Here is a 22,033-nt window from a genome sequence, read left to right on the forward strand (position 1 = left end):
AAAAAAAAAACAAAAAACAAAAAAAAAACTAAACCTGTTGTGGAGGCCAGGCATGGTGGCTCATGCCTGTAATCCCAGCACTTTGGGAGGTCAAGGTGGGTGGATCTCTTGAGCCCAGGAGTTTGAGACCAGCCTAAGCACCATGGTGAAACCCTATCTCTACAAAAAAACACAAAAATTAGCCAGGTAAGGTGGTGCGCGCCTGTAGTCCCAGCTACTTGGGAGGCTGAGGCAGGAGGATTGCTTCAGCCCAGGAGGTCAAGAATGCAGTAAGCCATGACTGCACCACTGCACTCTATCCTGAGTGACAGAGTAAGACTCTGTCTCAGAAAAAAAAAAAAAGGCTATTTTGGACATCTGTCCATTCCAGAAAATAAACTTCTACAGTGTGCTTTTTAATGGCTGTATAATATTCCACTGTATGAATGCTTTACAATTTTTTAAATTAATCCACTATGTTTAATTGGGTATTTTTAATATTGCAGAAATAACTGAAGATCAGTTGGAAAGTTACTTCACTAGTTAAACATATGTTTCTTAAAAATAATGATGTCTTTTATGGCCCATACTAATTTAGAGCTCAGCAATGAAGGGATTCTGGGAGATATAGTTCAGCTTAGCTAGGTTAACACAATACAAATCCACCACAGATGATTCCTTATCAACTAAATATCTATATAAACCTTTCAGAACCATATTTGGCTCAATTTTTCTTTTTTTTTTTTTTTAAGAAGGAGCTCACTCTGTTGCCTAGGCCGGAGTGCAGTGGCACGATTTTGGCTCACTGCAACCTCTATCTCCTGGGTTCAAGCAGTTCTCCTGTCTCAGCCTCCCGAGTAGCTAGGATTACAGGTGTGTGCCACCACGCCCAACTAATTTTTGTATTTTTAGGATTTCACCATGTTGGCCAGGCTGGTCTTGAACTCCTGACCTCAAATAATCTGCCCACCTCAGCCTCCCAAAGTGCTGGGATTACAGGTGTGAGCCACCACACCTGGCCTAGTTTAATTTTTTTTTTTTTTTGAAATAGAGTTTCACTCTTGTTGCCCAGGCTGGAGTGCGATGGCGTGATCTCAGCTCACCACAACCTCCAACTTCCGGGTTCAAGCGATTCTCATGCCTCAGCCTCCCAAGTAGCTGGGATTACAGCCATGCACCACCACACGTGGCTACACCCAGCTAATTTTGTGTTTTAAGTAGAGATAGGGTTTCTCCATGTTGGTCAGGCTTGAACTCCTGACCTCAAATGATCTGCCCACCTCGGCATCCCTAATTGCTGGGATTACAGGCATGAACCACTGCGCCTGGCCTGTTTAATTTTTAAATGAGAGCAATAACAACATTATGCTTCCACCTAACATAATGTAACTATCCCTCATACAATTGAAATATGCTGTCTCCCCAAAAGAAGAAACAAACTCCCTTTATCCATTTTGGGGTGATAATCATCTCTCTTCTAGATGATTCATATTCTCTGTTTGATACCCAGTGACTTAAATACTGAGAGCTTAAATATTATCAACAAATTGTATATTACATTTGGTTCGAGAATGGGAGCCTGAAAAAAATTGGGTAATATATACAAAAACATATTTGTATCAAAATAAAATACTCCTAACTATTACAGTGCTTATTCCTAAAACTGCTTACATGGTCATAGCTAATATTTATAACTACATTCTTCCACTACCCATTTCATATTGTGTTTGCCCTCAGCAAAAATCTCAGCTGGTTGTGGTTTCTTGCCTGTTGGAGTGACCTAAACCTTAATCCTTGAAAGGTCTAAGCCACTAACAGTCCTGCCTCTATTGGGTTGCTGTAATTTTCCATTGAAATTTATCACAGGATATGGGATTACTAAGGCATCTCAGGGGATCTACTGCATTCCAGGCTTACTCCTCCTTACTACCATTTTGTGATGACAGTCTAATTTCCTCTTGATTGTCAAGATAAATCTGCCTAGCCCATAAAGTATTCTTTTATTTGTTTTTTGATTCATTGCAACGAGGATTTGTGAAGTGGCTAGCTGACAATCTCAACTCTCAAATTAATGGAACCATTAACGTGTTCCTTGGTGGAAGTATTCTTCTTTGGCACTAATACTTCTAGATCAGTAGAGCCCTAAGTTGAGTAAAGGTGAGAGGAGCAATACCCATTCCCTACACATGATTTCTGGACTTGTGAATTCTAACTGTGAGAGAAATATGCTGCTTACTGATTTACTGCATATATGCATCTTAGAAGACATGGACCTACTCCCAAAGGGGTTGCCACCTTAACTGAGTTTTCAAAAGACCATTCCACCATTTCTCATACTAAGACTAGTAAGTTTCATGAACATGAGCCAATGGCCACAATTCATTTGCTGTTAAATGAGTTCCTTGGCCAGAAGCAATGCTGTATAGTGAACCATGGTGATGACTATGGCATTCCCTAGGCCTACAGAATAGTGATTTTGGTAGCAGCATTGTGGGTAAGGAAGGAACTTTGTTCTAGTGTGTTTACTTCAGTAAAAACCAAATGCCTACTGGACATGGTCCTATATAATTAACTTGCCACCAGGTCTGGCTCATCCTCATGTAGAATAGTGCCATATTGTGGGCTCATTGTTGGTTTCCCCTGTGGTAGGCTGGGCACTCAGCAGTGGTTCTAGCCAGATCAGCCTTAGCGAATGAAAGGCTGTGCACAGCTTCAGTCCCTCCTGCCATGGCCACTTTGTCTGTAGGTCCTTCGGGCAAGGTCACAAATGGATATGGAAAGAGGCTGACTGATGTCCACAGAATGGGCCATCTTGTCCACCTGATTATAAACATCTTCCTATGCAGAGATTGCTCTTTGGTAAGCACTCACATAAAGCACAAATATCTTTACATTTTGTACCCCTACAGGAAGGTCTATCCACATGCCTCTCCCCCAGACCTCCTCAGTAATTTTCCTATTGTGTTCCTTCCCATTTTTCAAACATCTAACTAAATGATTGAACTGCCCACGAATCACTGTAGATCTACAACTCTTGCTGTTCCTCCTTGCAGGCAAAATGAACAACCAGGTACACTACTAAAGTTCTACCCAATGGGAAGATTTTTCCTCACCACTTTCCTTCAGGCCTATCCTTCAAAGTGAGGCTGTTGTGCAAAGCCATCTACTTTCAGAGAGTGCCAGCACATTGTGTGGAACTATCTGTAAATCAGGCTTTTCTTCTTCTTCAGTCAACTGGTCATAGGTTGCCTGAAGGTATAATGCCGTAGATATAGGTTGAGAAAAGAGACAATGTGGCAGGAATGTGGGCCATGTGCATTTGGAACTATTATTTGTACAATTTACTTGTACCTTCAAGATCTACTTGAGCTTGATCTCATACACAATGTTTTCATTTGATGATGGAATGTTGCTGTAGACACCCACATTTATTGGATGATAGATTAGACAATGCCAAATTGTCAAATGATGGGTAGTTCAAGTTTCATGGTAGCTTGTTGCCCATAGTCAATAGTTTAGTCTCTACTAAGGCTCAGTGGCAAGCCTGGAGTCATTTGTCAATGGAGATTATTTCTCGGCAGAGGATGACATAGGTTTGTGCCAAAGCTCTAAGGCTCTGTGCTGTAGTGGCTTGTCAAAAGCTTCATAAAGCATGCCTATCTACCACAGACATTACAAGTAATATTGGGTCTACTGAGTTGTATGGCCCAAGTGGCAGAGCAGTTTGCTATTGAAGAACCTTTGCTTATTCAGGATCCCAGTCAAAACTAGCAGCTTATTGGATTGCTCAGCAAATATATCAAAATAGTATGACCAAATGAAGTATATATTGCCTCCCAAACTCTAAGTGGTTCATCCATTGAGCATTGTGCAGCAAATATCCTTTATTTTGAAAGAGGTATTTTATGTGTTACAGATCACTTAACCCCTAGACATTTCCCTGAGGAGACCCTGACATTTTATTGTGCTTATTTTCCATCCTCTGACATGCATTTGTCCTACCAATATATCTAGTGTAGTTGCTACTTAGATCACTATGTCTAATTAGCATATTATCAATGCAATGTCATAGTGTGATATTCTGTGAATGAGAAGGCAATTAAGGTTCCTGCAAATCAGATTATGACAGAGCTGGAGAATTGATATAATTCTGAAATACAGCTGTGTTGCTGACTCTGCCAGTTGAAAGCAAACTTCTGATGATGATCTTTACCATAGGTATAAGTAGAAACAGCATTTGCCAGGACAGCTAACAGGTGCCACGAGATGTGTTGATGTACTCCAGCGACAAAACCACAAGTGGAATAGCAGCTGCAATTGGAGTAACCGAATGATTAAATTTACAATAATCCACTGTTGTTCTCCAAGGTCCATCTTTCTTTTGCAAGGGCCAAGTTAACTGAGTGAAATGTGGCAGAAATCACCACTCAGCATCTTTCAAGTCTTTGATAGCACATCAGTCACTGCAGTCACTTTAGATTTATTGTTTCTGTACGTAAAAGCCGTTCTACGGTTACACTTAGACTTTCCTACCATAAACGCCCTCACTATATGGGTCAGGAAACCAATATGGTGATTCTTCCATTTGCTGAGTACATTTATCACAATTGTACATTCCAGAACTCAGTGATCTCACTACCTCTGGAAGGAGAAGTAAAATTATAGTAGTGATAATGGGAAACTTGTTCCATATGTGTCTCTAATATTTGAATAAATTAATTATTTTACGTTAGGCATGTACCTTTGTTTTACTTGCATAATATTATTTCTTATTTTCATTATTTATTTATTTTTATGAGATGGAGTTTCTCTCTTGTTGCCCAGGTTGGAGTGCAATGGCGTGATCTCGGCTCACTGCAACCTCTGCCTCTTGGGTTCAAGCCATTCTCCTGCCTCAGCCTTGCAAGTAGCTGGGATTATAGGTATACGCCACCATGCCTGGCTAATTTTGTATTCTTTAGTAGAGATGGGGTTTCATCATGTTGGTGAGGCTGGGTTCGAACTCCTGACCTCAGGTGAGAAGTCCTCCCAAAGTGCTGGGATTATAGGCGTGAGCCACCGTGCCCAGCCATTACTTGCATATAATTTTAAAAACAACCTTCAAAATGTAAAATAACTACAACAATAACACCAAACCGCACAATATTGCATTAGAAAGAGTTTTTATTTAGATCATGAGACTTAATAGTGTTTCGTACTCATGCTTATACAGAACCTAGCGGGAAAGAACATAATTCAAGAGACTGTCAACCAAACTGCAAAATGTCTTCATAAATAAAAATCCAGGTTAATATTAGTATTATTATCCTACATAAAACAAAGCTACTAATTTCCTCTCCAACACATATTTAAATAAACAGAAATCAATAATATTTGTAGCCTTTGTAATTCTGGTTTGTTTAGAATTTAGTTAAAAACTTACTTGTGGAGCTCTCCCTCTCTTCTGACTGGCGGAACCATTTCTGACTTCAAGGCTTTTTATTAAAATGTTCTACAATGAACACAGAAAGCTTGGTAGATATCACCTTTACGCTTTTTTCTTTGAATATATATTTGCTTGTGCACAGTAAGAATGATTAACATTTGCTTTTATGTGTAGCTTAAGATGACAGCTCTTCTGTATATTGTAAACTGTGTTTCTCTCAACATTTGTCCTTCATCTGTAAAAACTACTGAATGATTAGATTAAATGTTTGTTTAAGGGTATGCTGTAATGCCCACTGTTATATTCATTATTTGTTTGGTTTTCAGTTACAGAGTTTATGTTATGTTTAAATAGAACATTTTTCTGTAGGAATTGTGGGTTAGGACATGGATGATAACAGATATGCATATCTTACTCATGAAAGGTCTCTTTTATGTGTGGCTTATAGAATTTTACAAACTCATGTTGAAAAATATTTCAAAGCTTAAGAGGTTAAAAAATAATAATGAATTGGTTCCTGGAGCAAACTTACTTTTTGGAAAGTGACAGTAATAATTCAACATATAGATGAATGCAGTGTATTCTGACCTGGCAATTTTATTATTTATGATATAATAATACATAATATTACATAATAAAATAAATAAATAAAACAATAATAAATAATATTAGCTAATTTTTTATTTTAAAATTATATATTAGTAATTTTTATGTTTTCCACAATGTATGGAGAAATTACATGTCCCTAATATATACAGGAAGAAGGATAAGTATATAAACATATACCATCTTAAACATCTTAAATCTATTTTATTTCTACAGCAATTGCCTTTTAGGTCTCATCTGATCACAGACTATACTATACTTTTTGAGTTTATTTCCATTCCCAGGAGTCAGTTTTGTCATATGTAAAGCAGTTATACTAGTATTTACCTAACAGAATTGTCGTGAAGAGTATATAAGCACAAATGTAAATCACTTAACATAGTAACTGCCAAGCAGCAGTTAATTAATGTTAGATTCCTTTTTAAGTTATAAAGGCAATTGAAAAACCTTTAATCCCGAAGTTTTTCCAAAGCAAAATATTTTATTTTTATTTTTTTCTTCATACCAAAGCAAAATATTTTAATTGTTCCAAAGTGTTCCTTACTTATAAAACTGTGGGAATTTCAGAAACATTCTGCTTTACAGTGCCCAGAGAAACTTCCTACATATAAACGCTGGTTCTGGTGTAAATGCATTTATTATTGGTGTCATCACTGGCCTTTACATAACCTAAGATTCGCGTGGCTCCATTAAGACATAGGTAATAAGACTCTGGGGGAGACTCTAACTAATGAACCGTAAGGGCAGCAAGCCTGATCTGTACTTAGAATTGGATCCTACAATGTTTTGATAGTATTTTCATTATGGTCTTCAATTTCTTAACAATTGAGTTGTTAGCTAATTAGAAGTGCAGAACCAATACATGGCATCCCGTAAAAAAAAACAAAACAAAACAAAACAAAACAAACCACGGGCTTAGTAACAAGCAAATAAAAAAATATAAAAACATTGGCTCTATAATGTGTCAGTATGCTCTGGACTTATGTAATCAGTGACTCTTAACTTGCTCCAAAAGGAAGTTAACATTTGTAGAGTCTTAAAAGATTATATAAAAAAGAAAGGCAAAACATTAAACAAAAAACGTTTTAGACCTTCTAGTCCATCCCTAATGACTAATTCTCCATCATATATTTTCATCCATTTGGATTGTAAATGTTGCCCAGACCAGAGATGGCAGTGGCTCACACTAGGGTGGTAGTAGTGGTGGAATGGTGAGGGGCAGATGAATTGGAGATATTTCGGTAGTACAGCCAAAGAGACCTACCAATATTTTGAATGCAGAAGGTCAGTTAGTAAGGAGAGAAATCCAGACGACTTTAAAATTTTTGGCCAGAGTGATTTTACCTTTTACCGACATACAGATGACCAAGGGAGGAGCAAAGTTGAGAGGATGAGTTATTCAAAATAGTATTGTGGTCACGCCAAGCTATCAGCATTAAGGCATCCCTGTAGAGATGTCCTGTTGACATTCGTGACCCAGGGTGAATTTAAAAAAAAATTGATAACATACTACTTTAGTAGTTATTATTAATTCTTATTATTACCACGACTACATCGGGAAGTAAAAGCTCAGCAGCCTCCGGCTTTTCCTATCCCTGAAAAAACCGCTAATATAAAACGCATTTCTATCCAAAAGTTCCCATTCATCCTCCCGCTCTGGGAACCGGGAGCGCCCCTGTCCAATCAACTTCCAAATCCCCTGCGTCAGCGAGTGGGCGGGGCTCAGCTAGATTCGTTGGCCTCCGCTTCTCTGGCTTGGCCACGTTAGAAGTCCCATAGGTCCTTGAAGGTACACAAATCACCTATATATTCATTAGAAAAATGTAGAGGGCATTACCACAATTTAAGTTTAACTAGATTAAATAATTTACAACATTTTCCTCATATTATTTATTTGTTTTATTTAGTTTCTTATTTTATTCTATGAATATAATAACCACCTCCGAGCTTTACGGATCTGCGGGTCCTTTCCGCGCGCACGCGCAGTTGTTAGGGAGGGCGGGCCTGTTTCCGGGTGGCGCGTGGGGCTTGAGGCCGAGAACGGCCCTTGCTGCCACCAACATGGAGACCTTGTACCGTGTCCCGTTCTTAGTGCTCGAATGTCCCAACCTGAAGCTGAAGAAGCCGCCCTGGTTGCACATGCCGTCGGCCATGACTGTGTATGCTCTGGTGGTGGTGTCTTACTTCCTCATTACCGGAGGTAACTCGGGCTGTCGGCTGAGGCGCAGAGAACTGACCCGCCCCGGGAGGCGCATCTGTTCCGCTGACTCTCAGCCCCGGGGGAAGCATCGCTCTGCTCTGGATCCTTTCTGAGGGTGGAGGGGAGTTCTGGGGTCCGGAGTGTTAACGTCCAAGTTTATTCGCCCTGACGCCCTGTCTTGAGAGAATTCGTGTTCTCACTCCCATTGCCTTACCTCTGCTAGCACCCCCCATCCCAGGGATCCGAGTCAAATATATTTTTCAAGGCCAAATTGTTGCTTTTTTATTGCTTACCATATGTTGTTTGATAAAGGTCCCGAGAAAGTCTAGTTTGGCCAACTCCGCTTCCATGGTTCATTGTTTGATAAAGGTCCTGGGAAAGTCTAGTTTGGCCAACTCCGCTTCCATGGTTGGTCAAGAGCTTGTGGGACTTTTAAACTTGTCTTTGTCCTGGACTCTTGGAAGAGACTTGACAATCTTTAGTTTTGTTGGTTCAGACCTACCGTCCTGTGTTGCCTTTTGCATGACCTACAATAAATATGAATGGAATTTTCCGAAATCACAGGTTTGATAAATATTTGGGATCGGAGATGAGATTTGCAGACTATACTGTGTTTCAGTGGGCAGAAGTTGAGAATTAAAAAAATAAGATAAACAGCATTACTATTAAACGCTTCTGAATTATCTGCCATCTTATTCTGTCCTTTTCAAATAGAACATTGCAAAGGGGCGTTGCCTTATGTACTGGTGAGTTGGCAATCGGGCTGGTCTTTTCAGAGCCACTACCCTTTCAGGCCACAGTTCCAAGATTTACTTAGAACTGTGCTACTGTGTACATTTAGATTTGGGGAAGTGGTGTACTTAACTTGGAAATTATAAAATTAATTTAGATTTTGGGAAGTGGTGTACTTAACCTGGAAATTGTAAAATTGAAGCTACGGATTTGGGACAGCAAAAGTAGTTCTACTTTTAAGGGAGTGGCTATATATTGTTACTTTCATAGATGTTTTGTGAGAATAGTTGGCACTGAAGGGGGGGATTCAAACTGAGAGAGCTTGAGTTCTAGAAGGCACCTTTGAATTTACCCCCTTTCCCAATCTAGAGTAGTGAGAACTAACTTATGTTCCTTTAAATAAATTACATTTAAATATTTGAGTTACATTTAAATAGTTTTTTGGTAACAAGATACTATCTAGCATTGCATTAACATTAACCATTAACATTTGCTCATCTAGTTAATAGCTACTGTACTGAATAAACAAAATTTAAAATGCATGTGGCTTTTAAAAATAATAGACTTTTAAAAATAAATAATATAGAGTAATTCAATGTTATTATTGAGTGCTCGCTTCAGCAGCACATTACTAAAATTGGAATGATAGGGAGAAGATTACCATGGCCCCTGTGCAAGAATGACTCGCAAATTCGTGAAGCGTTTCATATTTTTGCAGTTCACGAAGGTCATTGGGCAAAAACAAAAAAAACCTCATTATTCAATAATGATAATGAATATGCTAGTTTCTTTCCTGTAACCCTTACTTCCCTTGGAGTCGGATTCTTTTTGAGAAGCCTCAGTTTTCTTTGTGGCCCTCTTTTTTTCCCTGTTGATTATTGTAATGGGGAGATCTCTGTCCCAACCATTGGGGGAAAGTGGAAAGGATGCCTTTTAGTGGCCAGGTCTGTGAGGTATCAGGTATGATGAATTGGTTTTGCCATTGGAAGGGAAGAAGTCTCTTCTAAAAACTGAGTGCACCTTTACAAATAAACTATTTGTTGCTGACAAATAGTCAGCAAATAGATATTGAGTCCCTGTTAAGTTCCAGGCACTAGGTACTGGAGATAATAGAACAAAACATAAGGACCCTGACCTCCTGAAGCTTATAATGTCATAGTTGAGACGTGTTAAATGTCACATAATTTTTTTGTCCATTAAAAATGGTCACAAAAACAGGCCAGGTGCAGTGGCTCATGCCTATAATCCAACACTTTGGGAGCCTGAGCCGGTTGGATCATTTGAGCCCAGGAGTTCGAGGCCAGCCTGGGCAACATGGTGAAACCCTGTCTCTACTAAAAATACAAAAAATTAGCCAGGCGTGGTGTTACACGCCTGTAGTCCCAGCTACTTGTGAGGCTGAGGCAGGAGAATTTCTTGTAACTGGGGGATGAAGGTTGCAGTGAGCCAAGATTGTGCCACTGCACTCCAGCCTGGGCAACAGAGCAAGGCCCTATTTCAGAAACAAAAAACAAACCCCAAAATTAGCCAAGCTTGGTGGTGCGCACCTGTAGTCCCAAGTAGCTGGGACTATAGTGCAGGAGTTTGAAGTGGGAGGATTGCCTGAGCCTGGGAAGCTGAGGCTGCAGTAAGCTGTGATGGCACCACTGCACTCCAACCAGGGTGACAGAGCAAGACCCGATCCTGTCTCAAAAAATAAAAACGAACAAAAAAATGGTTACAAATACGGTGAAAGAAAAGAACAAGAGGTTTTTGAGAAAATAAAGGGAGTTGGAAGCATCATCTGGATTGGATTGGATTGGATGTGATTCCTTAGGAAATGATATGTAAGCCAAAATCTGAAGAGTTTGGGGAAAGGATATGCTAGGCAGAGGGAAAAGTAGGGCAAATGTGAGACCAAGAGACCAATTAGGTGGCCTTTGTAGTTGACATAGACTATACAAGGTTTATAGTAGTGGAGATTAGGATAATATAATGAAAGATATGTTGGAAGTAGATTCAGTAGGTCTTGAATTTACTGGGTGTAGGGGAAGAATGAAGTGGGAAGGAATCTTACAGGTTTTTGGTTTGAGCATCTGAATAGATGGAAGTATCATTTCCTGAGATTGAAAAAACAAAGTTTTTGGTGGAAAATGGTGCACCAGAGGTTTTTCTGGGGTAAAATTAGTTGGATATGTCAAATGTACAGATGGGAGTGTAGACCTGAAAAAAGAGGCCTGTGTTGAAGTTGGTAAACTAACAGACATTTCTGGAACTCCCATGAGACTTTGAAGAGCATAGGCAAAGTCCCTGTTCTTGAGGAGCTTACATGTAATTCTAGTGGTACTGGCATTATTTGAGAGGCCTTGGCACATCACACTGAGAGTCTTTAGCACATGAAATTGAAAGCCCTGGGAGTTCATTTTGAAGAAAAGTAGAAGAGGACAGTGGACCAATCCCTGAGGGCCTCCAACATTTAGTGGTTTTATAAAAGAAGAGGTCCAATAGAGAGGTGGCAAGAAACCATGAAGAGAAGTATCACAAAAGCCATAAGAAGAGGTATTTTTCAATAAATCGGTTTAGTAAACTGGATTGAGTGCTTCTGAGAAGTCTCCTAAGATGAGAACTGAAAAGTGTCCATTGAATTTGACAACATGGAGATCATTGGTGACCTTAGAAAGAACAGTATCAATGGTTGCAGAAGCGAGATTGGATTGAGTTGAAGAATGAAGGGTAAGTAAGAAAGGGGAGATGGCAAGTTTGCCTAAGTCTTTCCAGAAGAAAGTCTGACTCCCTTTCAAAACACAAAGATAGAAATAGGATGTTAGCTAGGAGGATCTGAAGTCAAGGAGGATTGATATAGGGAAGGAGAGCTTGAAAATACAGGAGAGAGGAGAGATACCCAAAGGAATAAAGTCCCTGAGATTACAAGTGGGAAAGGACTCCTGATAATTGCAGAAGAGATCCCACATAATAGGAGGTAGGAATCTTCCTCTATGTAGCTGGAAAGGAGAGGGTGAGGATGGATGCAGGTACCAGGTATTTGTAGATTTGGTGGGGAGAAGACAAGGGAATTCCTATAGGATTGTTTTGTCAGGCTAGGATAAGGGAGATAGGCTTGTTATGCTTAAAAAAAGCTGGAGATGAAGATGTTTGAGAACAGTGGAGAAGGTAGAGTAGATGTTGACAGTGGGAGACTGAGAAAACTATTAGTGTTGATGAACATTAATGTTAATGATCACAATGACATTATGACATAATGGTGGACGTTAATGTTAATGATTATGAATCTCTAGTATTGCCATTCTGCCTGATGGCGTGGTTTTAAAATGGCCCCTTGTTTTACATTTAAGCAATTTCTCTAGTTATTTTTCAATTTATAGAAACAAATCTAAGTATATCTGAGACAATTTTTGTGAACTGAAGTAGAGCCTTTAATTTTAAATCTCCTTTATACTAAAATCATTCCTGAGTATTAGCAACTGTTACTGGATGAATTTCCTTTATGAAATTTGTACTTCATTTAGATATCATATTGTTTTCGAAGTAATTCTAAAACATTGAGTTGAATGTCTGAATGATTTTTCAGAACCTTAGATTAGTTGGGCCACATTTGGTTCTAATAATACAATCAAAACATTCATATTTAAATGAACCTTGGCCGGGTGCAGTGGCTCACACCTGTAATCCCAGCACTTTGAGAGACTGGGGAGACTGAGGGAGGTGGATCACCTGAGGTCAGGAGTTCAAGACCAGCCTGACCAATATGGTGAAACCCCATCTCTACTAAAAATACAAAAATTAGCTGGGTGTGGTCGTGGGTGCCTGTAGCCCCAGCTACTCGGGAGGCTGAGGCAGGAGAATTGGTTCAACCTGGGTGGCAGAGTTTGCAGTAAGCCAAGATGGCGCCACTGTACTCTCAGCCTGGGCAACAGAGCGAGACTCTGTCTCAAAAAAAAAGAAAAAAAAAAAGTAAATGAACCTTTAGAGACAATGAAAGTTAAAATCCTGTTTTCAAAAATTAGGAATACAATCTAATCTGTTCTGCTGTCTTTCTTATAGGAATAATTTATGATGTTATTGTTGAACCTCCAAGTGTTGGCTCTATGACTGATGAACATGGGCATCAGAGGCCAGTAGCTTTCTTGGCCTACAGGTAAAAGATACCTTTTTGAATGATTTGGTGGTGGGAAAGGTTGCTGGGGTATGCCTGCAACCTTTGGGATCCATCTATATTTAGACAACCACTGTTTAAAAATGCTGAATTCTGAAATGGCAGAAAGTGAGTCAACAACAAGAGTATATTATTTATTAAGAAGTAAGGTATTTCATAATGATTGATGTATCACGAATTTACAGTGGGGTGTCAGTTTAAACTACATTTATAGATTGTTCTAGGGGTCAGCGAACTATAGCTGCTTTTTTTTTTCCCCAAAAAAAGTTTTATTGGAGGTAAACATGCCCATGTGTTTGTATATGATCTATGGGCTGTTTTCAAGCTACAGTGACTGAGTTGAATAAGTATGACACAAACCATATAGCCTGCAAGCCTAAGATATTTACTATATTGGTATTTAAGAAAATATTTTTGGACTATACCCTGGTCTATACCATTAAATAACAAAAATATTTTTGAGACTTGAGGGTTCTGTTCCAGCAGTGAAACCCCATTCCAGTGTGGTTTTGTTCACCTAAACAATGCTTATATTGCTTTCTAAAATTTACTTAATAAATGTCTACCTAAACATGGCTATATGTTTCTATTTGCAGTAATGCTATTTATGCATAGAATATTTCTGGAAAGATTTATTGTTATTCTCTGTGGGTGGGAGTTAATGACAGGTTGATGGTAGAGAGGTTTTTTATAGTGCCCTCTTTCACGCTGTTTGAATTTTGAACCTGATGCATATATTGTGTTTTCAATGAAAACAATTGACCAAAAAAAAAAAAAAAAAACCCTCTTTACATATGCCTATGTGTAATCATCCCTTTAACGAGAAATTTTCTTTTTGAGGTCCCTGAACTATGAGAATTTGATAAAAGCTCTGTATCCTTGGAAAAATCACATACGCGCGCGCACACACACACACACACACTTTTACATATAATTATAGGGGTTTGTAGCTCACTGAAGTTCTTACGGGGCTCATGGAGCCTTATTTAAGAACACTTTCTTTTTAAAATATTTCCATTTGAAACAGGAAGTTTATTATTAACATAAAACTTCAAGAAACACATCTCACCAATTCAAAATTAGTTTGAAATTGATAGTAGAAATTTAAATAGCATAACTTTTTTTAAAAAAGCTAACTTAGACTGGGTGCGTGGCTCACGCCTGTAATCCCAGCACTTTGGGAAGCCGAGGTGGGCGGATCATGAGGTCAGGAGATTGAGACTATCCTGGCTAACCCGGTGAAACCCCATCTTCACTAAAAATACAAAAAATTAACCAGGCGTGATGGCACTCACCTGTAGTCCCAGTGACTCAGGAGGCCGAGGTAGGAGAATTGCTTGAATCTGGGAGGTGAAGGATGCAGTGAGCCGAGATCGCGCCACTGCACTCCAGACTGGGCAGCAGAGCAAGGCTCTGTCTCAAAAAAAAAAAAAAAAAAAAAAAAAAGCTAAGCTGAAGTTCTGGGTAAAGCATTCATATACATAAAATATGAGCATTTTACATAAATGGTTGTGTTAATTGAGGTGTTATAACTTTTTTTGAATGTGAATTCCATGAAGACAAAGATTTTTGTCTGTTTTATTCATTGTTGTATCTCCCAGAACCTAAAACAGTGCTTGCTACCTAATAGACTCAATAAATATTTGTTGAATGGACAGATGAATATCCAGAGGTATAGTGAAATAGTTGTAAGGGTAAGAATAAGAAATACAGCACAAAAATGTTTTAGCACAAAACGGAGATAGGAATTTCAACTTAGGGAAACATTTCTATTTATTATCTTCCTATGGTCATTCTTTTCTTTTCCAGAGTAAATGGACAATATATTATGGAAGGACTTGCATCCAGCTTCTTATTTACAATGGGAGGTTTAGGTTTCATAATCCTGGACCGATCGAATGCACCAAATATCCCAAAACTCAATAGATTTCTTCTTCTGTTCATTGGATTCGTCTGTGTCCTACTGAGTTTTTTCATGGCTAGAGTATTCATGAGAATGAAACTGCCGTAAGTTATTTGTGTAATCAGCAACTTATGTTGCAAAGTGGTAAAATGATTACCTGGAAAACGTAAAGTCATAGGAGATTTAATTTAACTTTCATTTACATGGGTGAAAAATCCAGAAACCAAATATATTTGTGACTTGGTCAGGTTATAGCTATAGTTAATAAAAATTGAAACTAATAGATCTTCTTAGTTGTTATCCCCATGAATGTTCATGAGAAAATTTAGTTACTTTGTCCTGGCATCAATGACTGAAGATAGTCATTGTTTCTTTCTTTTTTTTTTTTTTGAGACTGAGTTTTGCTCTTGTTGCCTAGGCTGGAAATGGAATGGCACGATCTTGGCTCACTGCAACCTCTGCCTCCCGGGTTCAAGCGATTCTCCTGCCTCGGGCTTCTGAGTAGCCGGGATTACAGGCACGCACCATAGCACCCAGCTATTTTTGGTATTTTCAGTAGAGATGGGGTTTCACGTTGACCAGGCTAGTCTTGAAGTCCTGACCTCAGGTGATCCTCCTGCCTCCCAAAGTGCTGGGATTATAGGCATGAGCCACCGCGCCCTGCTGTCATTATTTCTTTAAAATGCCTTTTGGCTAGTCTGTAACACAGGATTCCATTAGTATTAATGGTAGGGAATAGCTTCAAAACACTCATTGTTACTGTTCTTTGAATATTGGTGGGAAGAAATTATGCCGTGAATGGGAAAGGAGAATTATTTTCCTTCAAAAAGATAGGAAAAGGATGTTTATATATTTGCGTGTGTGTGTGTTTAATGTGTATTTAAAGATTATTTTGATTCAGAAAATTTTTCAGTATCTTTAGAAGAAAAATAAAATGGTTTATGGCATCTTTCATAATTCTGTTTATGATTATTTGAAATGTGAACAAATATCACATTTCCATATATACTGATTTAATCTATGGATGCATTAGTAACTACAGTAATGACAGGAAATTTGGCAAGCATACCGCAAAGATTAGCTCTTAGTATTTTATTTTTTTGGAACTGTGTTAAACATCAAGTGTCAACTATATTGATTTCTTAGTGTGTTTGAATTTTACAAATTCACTTGTTCTGTGACTTAACCTGTCCATTGTCTGTAACACCCCTGGGGTAGAATGGGCAAAAGTACTTATCCCACAATCGTCGTGTTCCCATTTTAGTCCTGGCGGGATGGGAGGGACAGCATGAAGGTCTTTGTCAGCTGAATATCTGTGTGGCCATCCAGCTGCCTCAGTTTCCTCTGGCAGCAGCTCCTTTTTTTTTTTGAGACGGTGTCTAGCATTGTTGCCCAGGCTGGGGTGCAGTGGTGCAATCTCAGCTCACTGCAACCTCCACCTCCCAGGTTCAAGTGATTCTCCTGCCTCAGCCTCCCAAGTAGCTGGGATTACAGCCTTAGCCTCCTGAGTAGCTGGGATTACAGGCGACCGCCACCATGCCTGGCTAATTTTTTGTATTTTTAGTAGAGACAAGGTTTCACTATGTTGGCCAGGCTATTCTGGAATGCTTGACCTCATAATCCACCTGCCTCAGCCTCTCACAGTGCTGGGATTATAGGCGTGAGCCACTGCGCCCATCCAGCAGCTCTTATTTTCATTTGGGGAAGGCATTTCTGGCCATTGGCTAAGTTGTATGAAGACTAAGGTACTCCAGCCTCTTCTTTTTGTTCTTTGTTTTTTGCTCCTAATAGCAGTAAGTCACCATAGCCTGGTAAGGTATACTGGTATAGAAAAGACTGAAGTTTTCATTAGCAGAGCAAGAAAAGAGGAGACTCCCAGATAGTATAAAGAGGTTATTGAAAGGCTCATGTCTGTAATCCCAGCACTTTGGGAGGCCGAGGCGGGCAGATCACGAGGTCAGGAGATCGAGACCATCCTGGCTAAAACGGTGAAACCCTGTCTCTACTAAAAATACAAAAAACTAGCCGGGCGTGGTGACAGGTGCCTGTAGTCCCAGCTTCTTGGGAGGCTGAGGCAGGAGAATGGCGTCAACCCAGGAGGCGGAGCTTGCAGTGAGCTGAGATCGTGCCACTGCACTCCAGCCTGGGCAACAGAGCGAGACTCCGTCTCAAAAAAACAGAAAATTAACAACCTAAACGAAAGAAACCTTTGGAGGCATGTGTCAGACAGAGGAAGTGTCCTGGTTTTGCTTATAGAATCAGATTTGTTCTCATTCTACCTACTGTTTTCATTCTACGTAGTGTTTTCCTTCTTTATAGTTTTAGGTCCTCTTCCTAGGAATGAGTCTATTAAGAAAATAGATGTTTATCTTTTAGCTCTGGCATTTGACTTTCAGGATAATAGAGCTATCTCCTACTGATGGAAAAGCTTTGACAAGCGTTTAATACTCTGGATGTCTTTCATCTTACTTTTGCAATCATTTATGTGAACTTTGGTCTTCCTGTCCACATTCTATAGGCTAGTGTGTAACACTGTTGACTAAATCCAAACTTCAGGCTAGGGAAAAAGGGTATACTTTCTGGGTTTCAGTTGTAGATTATGTTTAGATCTAATCAAAACAGGACAGTGGTCCAAACAGAAAATTGCTACTTTCTGTATCTTGTTATGCAACTAAATCTAAGATTTGAATTTTTAAGATGAATTTATGACTCCCTTTGTGATATCATTTCTCATTTGCAGCTCCTAATGCCTGGTATCTTGGGTATGGAGTGGGGAGAGATAATGGACAGTTTTATATAAGACATGGAAGTAATGATACTACCTTTCCCGGAATATTTGCAGGCTCCAGAGGAGATGATGAGCAAGGACTATTGTCCTGTATTACACGCAACAGGGTGTGGTTACTATCCCAGCAAGGAAAGGGTGTATCTTTCTTCTTTCACGCAAATTATCTATGATGACCTAACAGTTTGATAGTAGTGAGTGGAATAACTACAGCAATAAAAAAGATGTCAAAAAAACACCAATAGCCACTGGTTTTTCCAAATCAACTAAGTTTCTGGCATCTGAGATAAGGATGGCTGTATCATAAGGTGTACCGTGATAACCTCCAGGGTGGAATTCTTTTTTACAAAGATGTTACTTTTAGCAAGAGATGCCTTTGAAAAGGAGAAAACAGTAGCACTGAAACAGTATTACTGGTTCTGTTTTCTGATTTATGCTTTTTTGAGACCTGATGTTCCCCCTATTGATATAATTTTACTAATTAAAGCATGTTTTATTTGATGTCTTGACTTTTAAGAAATGTGGATGCTAATAAAATGAATGACTGTTGGCCAGGCGCAGTGGCTCAGGCCTGTGATCCCAGCATTTTGGGAGGCCGAGGTGTGCAGATCACTTGAGGTTAGGATTTAAGACCAACCTGGCCAACATGGTGAAACCCAGTCTCTACTAAAAAATAAAAAAATTAGCTGGGTGTGGTGGTACACGCCTGTAATTCCAGCTATTTGGGAAGCTGAGGCACGAGAATTGCTTGAACCCAGGAGGCAGAGGTTGCAGTGAGTCTAGATTGTGCCACTGCATTCCAGGCTGGGTGACAGAGTGGGACTCCATCTCAAAAAAAAAAAAAAAAAAAAAAGAATGACTGTTTATTAACTTTGCACACATAGCAGTACATTTAAAAGGAAAAAATTAAACCGTAGTCCGTAATATTTTTATTAGTACAGTCTCAAAGGAGTAGTTTTCATTGCGAAAATGAAAATGTTCTAATATAATTTATGAGGTAACACGTTAAATCATGTATGTATGCGTCTATATGTTTGCTGCATTTTAAGTATCCATAGACTCAAAGAAAATGATGTTTGGTTACTGAGTAGAAGACTGGTATAAGTTTGAACTTGGTTCTTCTGAAAAATAATGAATCTTCATTAGATTGTCTTTAGCCTCCACTCTTAGGGCAGCTTTAACTTTAAAGCAGAATCTTTTTCTTTTCTTTTTTTTTTTTGAGACAGAGTCTTGCTCTGTCACCCAGGCTAGAGTGCAGTGGCGTGGTCTCGACTTACTACTACCTCTGCCTCCCAGGTTCAAGCGATTCTCCTGCCTCAGCCTTCCAAGTAGCTGAAATTACAGGCATGCCCCACCACGCCAGGCTAATTTTTGTATTTTTGGTAGAGACGAGGTTTCGCCATGTTGGCCAGGCTGGTCTCGAGCTCCTGACCTCAAGTGATCTGCCTGCCTTGGCCTCCCAAAGTGCTGGAATTACAGGTGTGAGCCACCAAAAGCAGAATCTTAAAAAAAAATAAAAATAAAAGGTGGCCTGTGGTGGCATGGTAATGCCCTAAAATCAGGCAAGGTGTTCAATTGGAGATGGAGGGATGGGTTCCTACATTCAGGCAAATTTGTTATAAAGCTGTATAAAACTAGTTGAAATAGAATCTATCATATAATTGAGGACAAAAGACCTGCCTTATTTCAGCTGGCAAAAATGGCTTTTTAGCAGTTTCACCTAGTGTTTATTAGGCTTGAGAAGAAAAGCTAAGGAGCTTCTGGATAAATCCTGCGATCATGAGATCAGTTCAGAAAACAAGTTCTCTTAAAGGGAAAAAGGAGTAAAAAATATGAATGTAATAATATTTAAACTAACATCATTTAGAGAATGATATGATGCATGTATGTGATTCCATGTAATTGAAAATACATTAATACTAAAGCATTGTATTCATTTTTGACAGACCTCTTTCTAAAGTGTTTGTTGTATTACATGTATTACATGTTAACACTCACATTTGTATGTGGCAAATATTTATTATTTGATAACTATTATTTGCTGGACACTGTGAGATTAAGCATAATTTAACCTTCTCTACTGAGGGTCATTTTACCTTTCTGTTATGCATAGTACTACTATTCAGTTTTGTTGATTTCACTGACCTGTCACTTCTCATGGCGATCAGTATATACCTATTGTAATTTCATCCTTTCTCTCTTCTTCTTTTCAGTTTGCTGGTTATTCTATGACTTGAGGGAATAGATAGCCTAGCTATTAATTGCCTTTTAAATCAGTCCTGGCTGAAGGAGAGCTTAATGGCTTGGCTTTGTAACCATACTTTCAGATGTTTGAGAGTCTCTTTCATTTCCTTCCAGATTTGGAGCTGTATTTTAGAGAATTAAGACTGTAGAGAAACTGGCAGCTGGATTGTTTCAGTGGCTAAAAAGCTTATATCCAAAGTTCATTTTTAGCAAATAAGGGAGGTAATTCATTCTAAAGAAACAAAACATTTGTACAGCTGCTGAGGACAGTGTGTAGTAGAGAGGGTGAGGAATTTGGAGTCCAGTTTCGGCCTGCCAGTTAATAGCTCTGAGACTTTGGATTAGTTCTGTGAACTCTCTTGGCCTCAGGTTCCAAACTTGTTAAATGAAGTATAATAATATACCTTGGGGAGTTACAGTCGTCAAGATTAAATGAGAAGGTGTACTCTGAAGCATAATGTAAGTGTTAATCAATGTCAGTGGTTTCATTCTAAAGATAGAGTCCTGCAAATTCTATGTCTCAAGTTAGATTATGGCCACAGTTTCAAAAATAAATGAATAAACCATTACTGTTTTTGTTTTCTTTTGTTTTGAGATGGAGTCTCGCTCTGTTGCCCAGGCTGGAGTGCAGTGGCGCGATCTTGGCTCACTGCAAACTTTGCCTCCCGGGTTCACGCCATTTTCCTGCCTCAACCTCCCTGGTAGCTGGGACTACAGACGCCCGCCACCACGCCCAGCTCGTTTTTTGTATGTTATAGTAGAGACAGAGTTTCACCGTGTTAGCCAGGATGGTCTCGATCTCCTGACTTCGTGATCCACCTGCCTTGGCCTCCCAGAGTGCTAGGATTACAGGCGTGAGCCACCGTGCCCGGCCTGAATAAACCATTACTGTTTCTAAAAGAAGAAAGTGAGGTTTCCATTTCTAGGAACATTGGAGTAGGTAGTAGACAATGCATGAGGAGACTTGTGTTTTAATGCCGGTTCTGTTCTTGTCTTGTGATTTTGAGCAAAGCACTTAATTGCTATCACACTCTTCAACTGTAAAATGAGACTAATCCTTGTTTCACACACCTTTTTAAGATTGTTGCAAGGGTTAAATGCAATAATGAATGTGGTAGTGTTTTGAGAAATTTCTATTAGTGCTAACCTAGCACAGTGCTTGCCTTAATATACAGAGGCACTAAGTGATTATTGAAATCATAGCCTTAAAGATTAAATAGAAAGTCCTTCATGGTGACTTCTCCTGTCTCTAGTTGGTTTTTGAGTACTTGATTTACTTTTTATTGTATTTCTCTACAATTTTAATTATGTAAAATTCTCACAGGCCTGAATATAAGATTATGAAATTTCTGGGTCCTGAGAGGGGGCTAAATGTTTGAGTATATATTATAGTTAGTGTATTTCAACAATTTTATTTTTATTTCCTACCAAGAAGTATAGTAATGTATTTGTTCTTCTTTTCTTTTTTCTAACATGGTATCTTTATAGCATTATAATATTTCTTAGTATCTCCAAAATTGTCCTTAAGGTAAAACTATTTTAAGTTTGGCAGCTTTGAACAGGACATGTCTATTTAAATATTCTTTTCTATCTAAATATAGGTTGACAAGCATAGGTCACCCACTAGTTACAAGGAAGGATACCATAGTATATAGCTGTATTAAGAGATAGAGTACAAAGTATATATTCGTATATAGGTATATGCAAATGATAAGAAGTTACTCCTAATGAGTCCTTAGTACCCTTGTTTCATAGCGTAAGCTAGCTGTTGGGTAACTTCTACTATAGAGTGTAAATATTAGTGGATGCTTGCTTGAACCTTTTTTTTTTTTTTCCTGTGAAGCTTATGTTTTTTTTGTTGTTGTTTTTGTTTTTTTTTTTAATTTATTTATTATTATACTTTAAGTTGTAGGGTACATGTGCATAACGTGCAGGTTTGTTACATATGTATACTTGTGCCATGCTGGTGTGCTGCACCCATCAACTCGTCATTTACATCAGGTATA

The 22,033-nt window shown here is 38.9% G+C and overlaps 1 protein-coding gene across 5 annotated transcripts in view; it reads left to right on the forward strand.

Moving 5' to 3' along the window:
* Positions 1 to 8,006: 8,006 nt before the first annotated feature.
* Positions 8,007 to 22,033, forward strand: part of OSTC (oligosaccharyltransferase complex subunit (non-catalytic)) — a 21,708-nt gene continuing 7,681 nt past the window's right edge. Inside the window, exons 1-4 of one of the 5 annotated variants that reach the window (XM_011989823.1) lie at positions 8,007 to 8,210; positions 12,984 to 13,077; positions 14,905 to 15,102; positions 20,623 to 20,696. In XM_011989823.1, the coding sequence (XP_011845213.1) occupies positions 8,072 to 8,210; positions 12,984 to 13,077; positions 14,905 to 15,102; positions 20,623 to 20,696 (505 nt within the window). In that variant the 5' untranslated portion in view covers positions 8,007 to 8,071. Of the gene's footprint in view, positions 8,235 to 12,983; positions 13,078 to 14,904; positions 15,107 to 20,622; positions 20,697 to 22,033 lie in introns of all 5 variants that reach the window. The other 4 variants (XM_011989825.1, XM_011989826.1, XM_011989824.1 and 1 more) reach the window with 4 other exon arrangements.

This window comes from Mandrillus leucophaeus, unplaced genomic scaffold (assembly GCF_000951045.1).
Source record: "Mandrillus leucophaeus isolate KB7577 unplaced genomic scaffold, Mleu.le_1.0 Scaffold364, whole genome shotgun sequence".
Lineage (NCBI taxonomy): Eukaryota > Metazoa > Chordata > Mammalia > Primates > Cercopithecidae > Mandrillus > Mandrillus leucophaeus.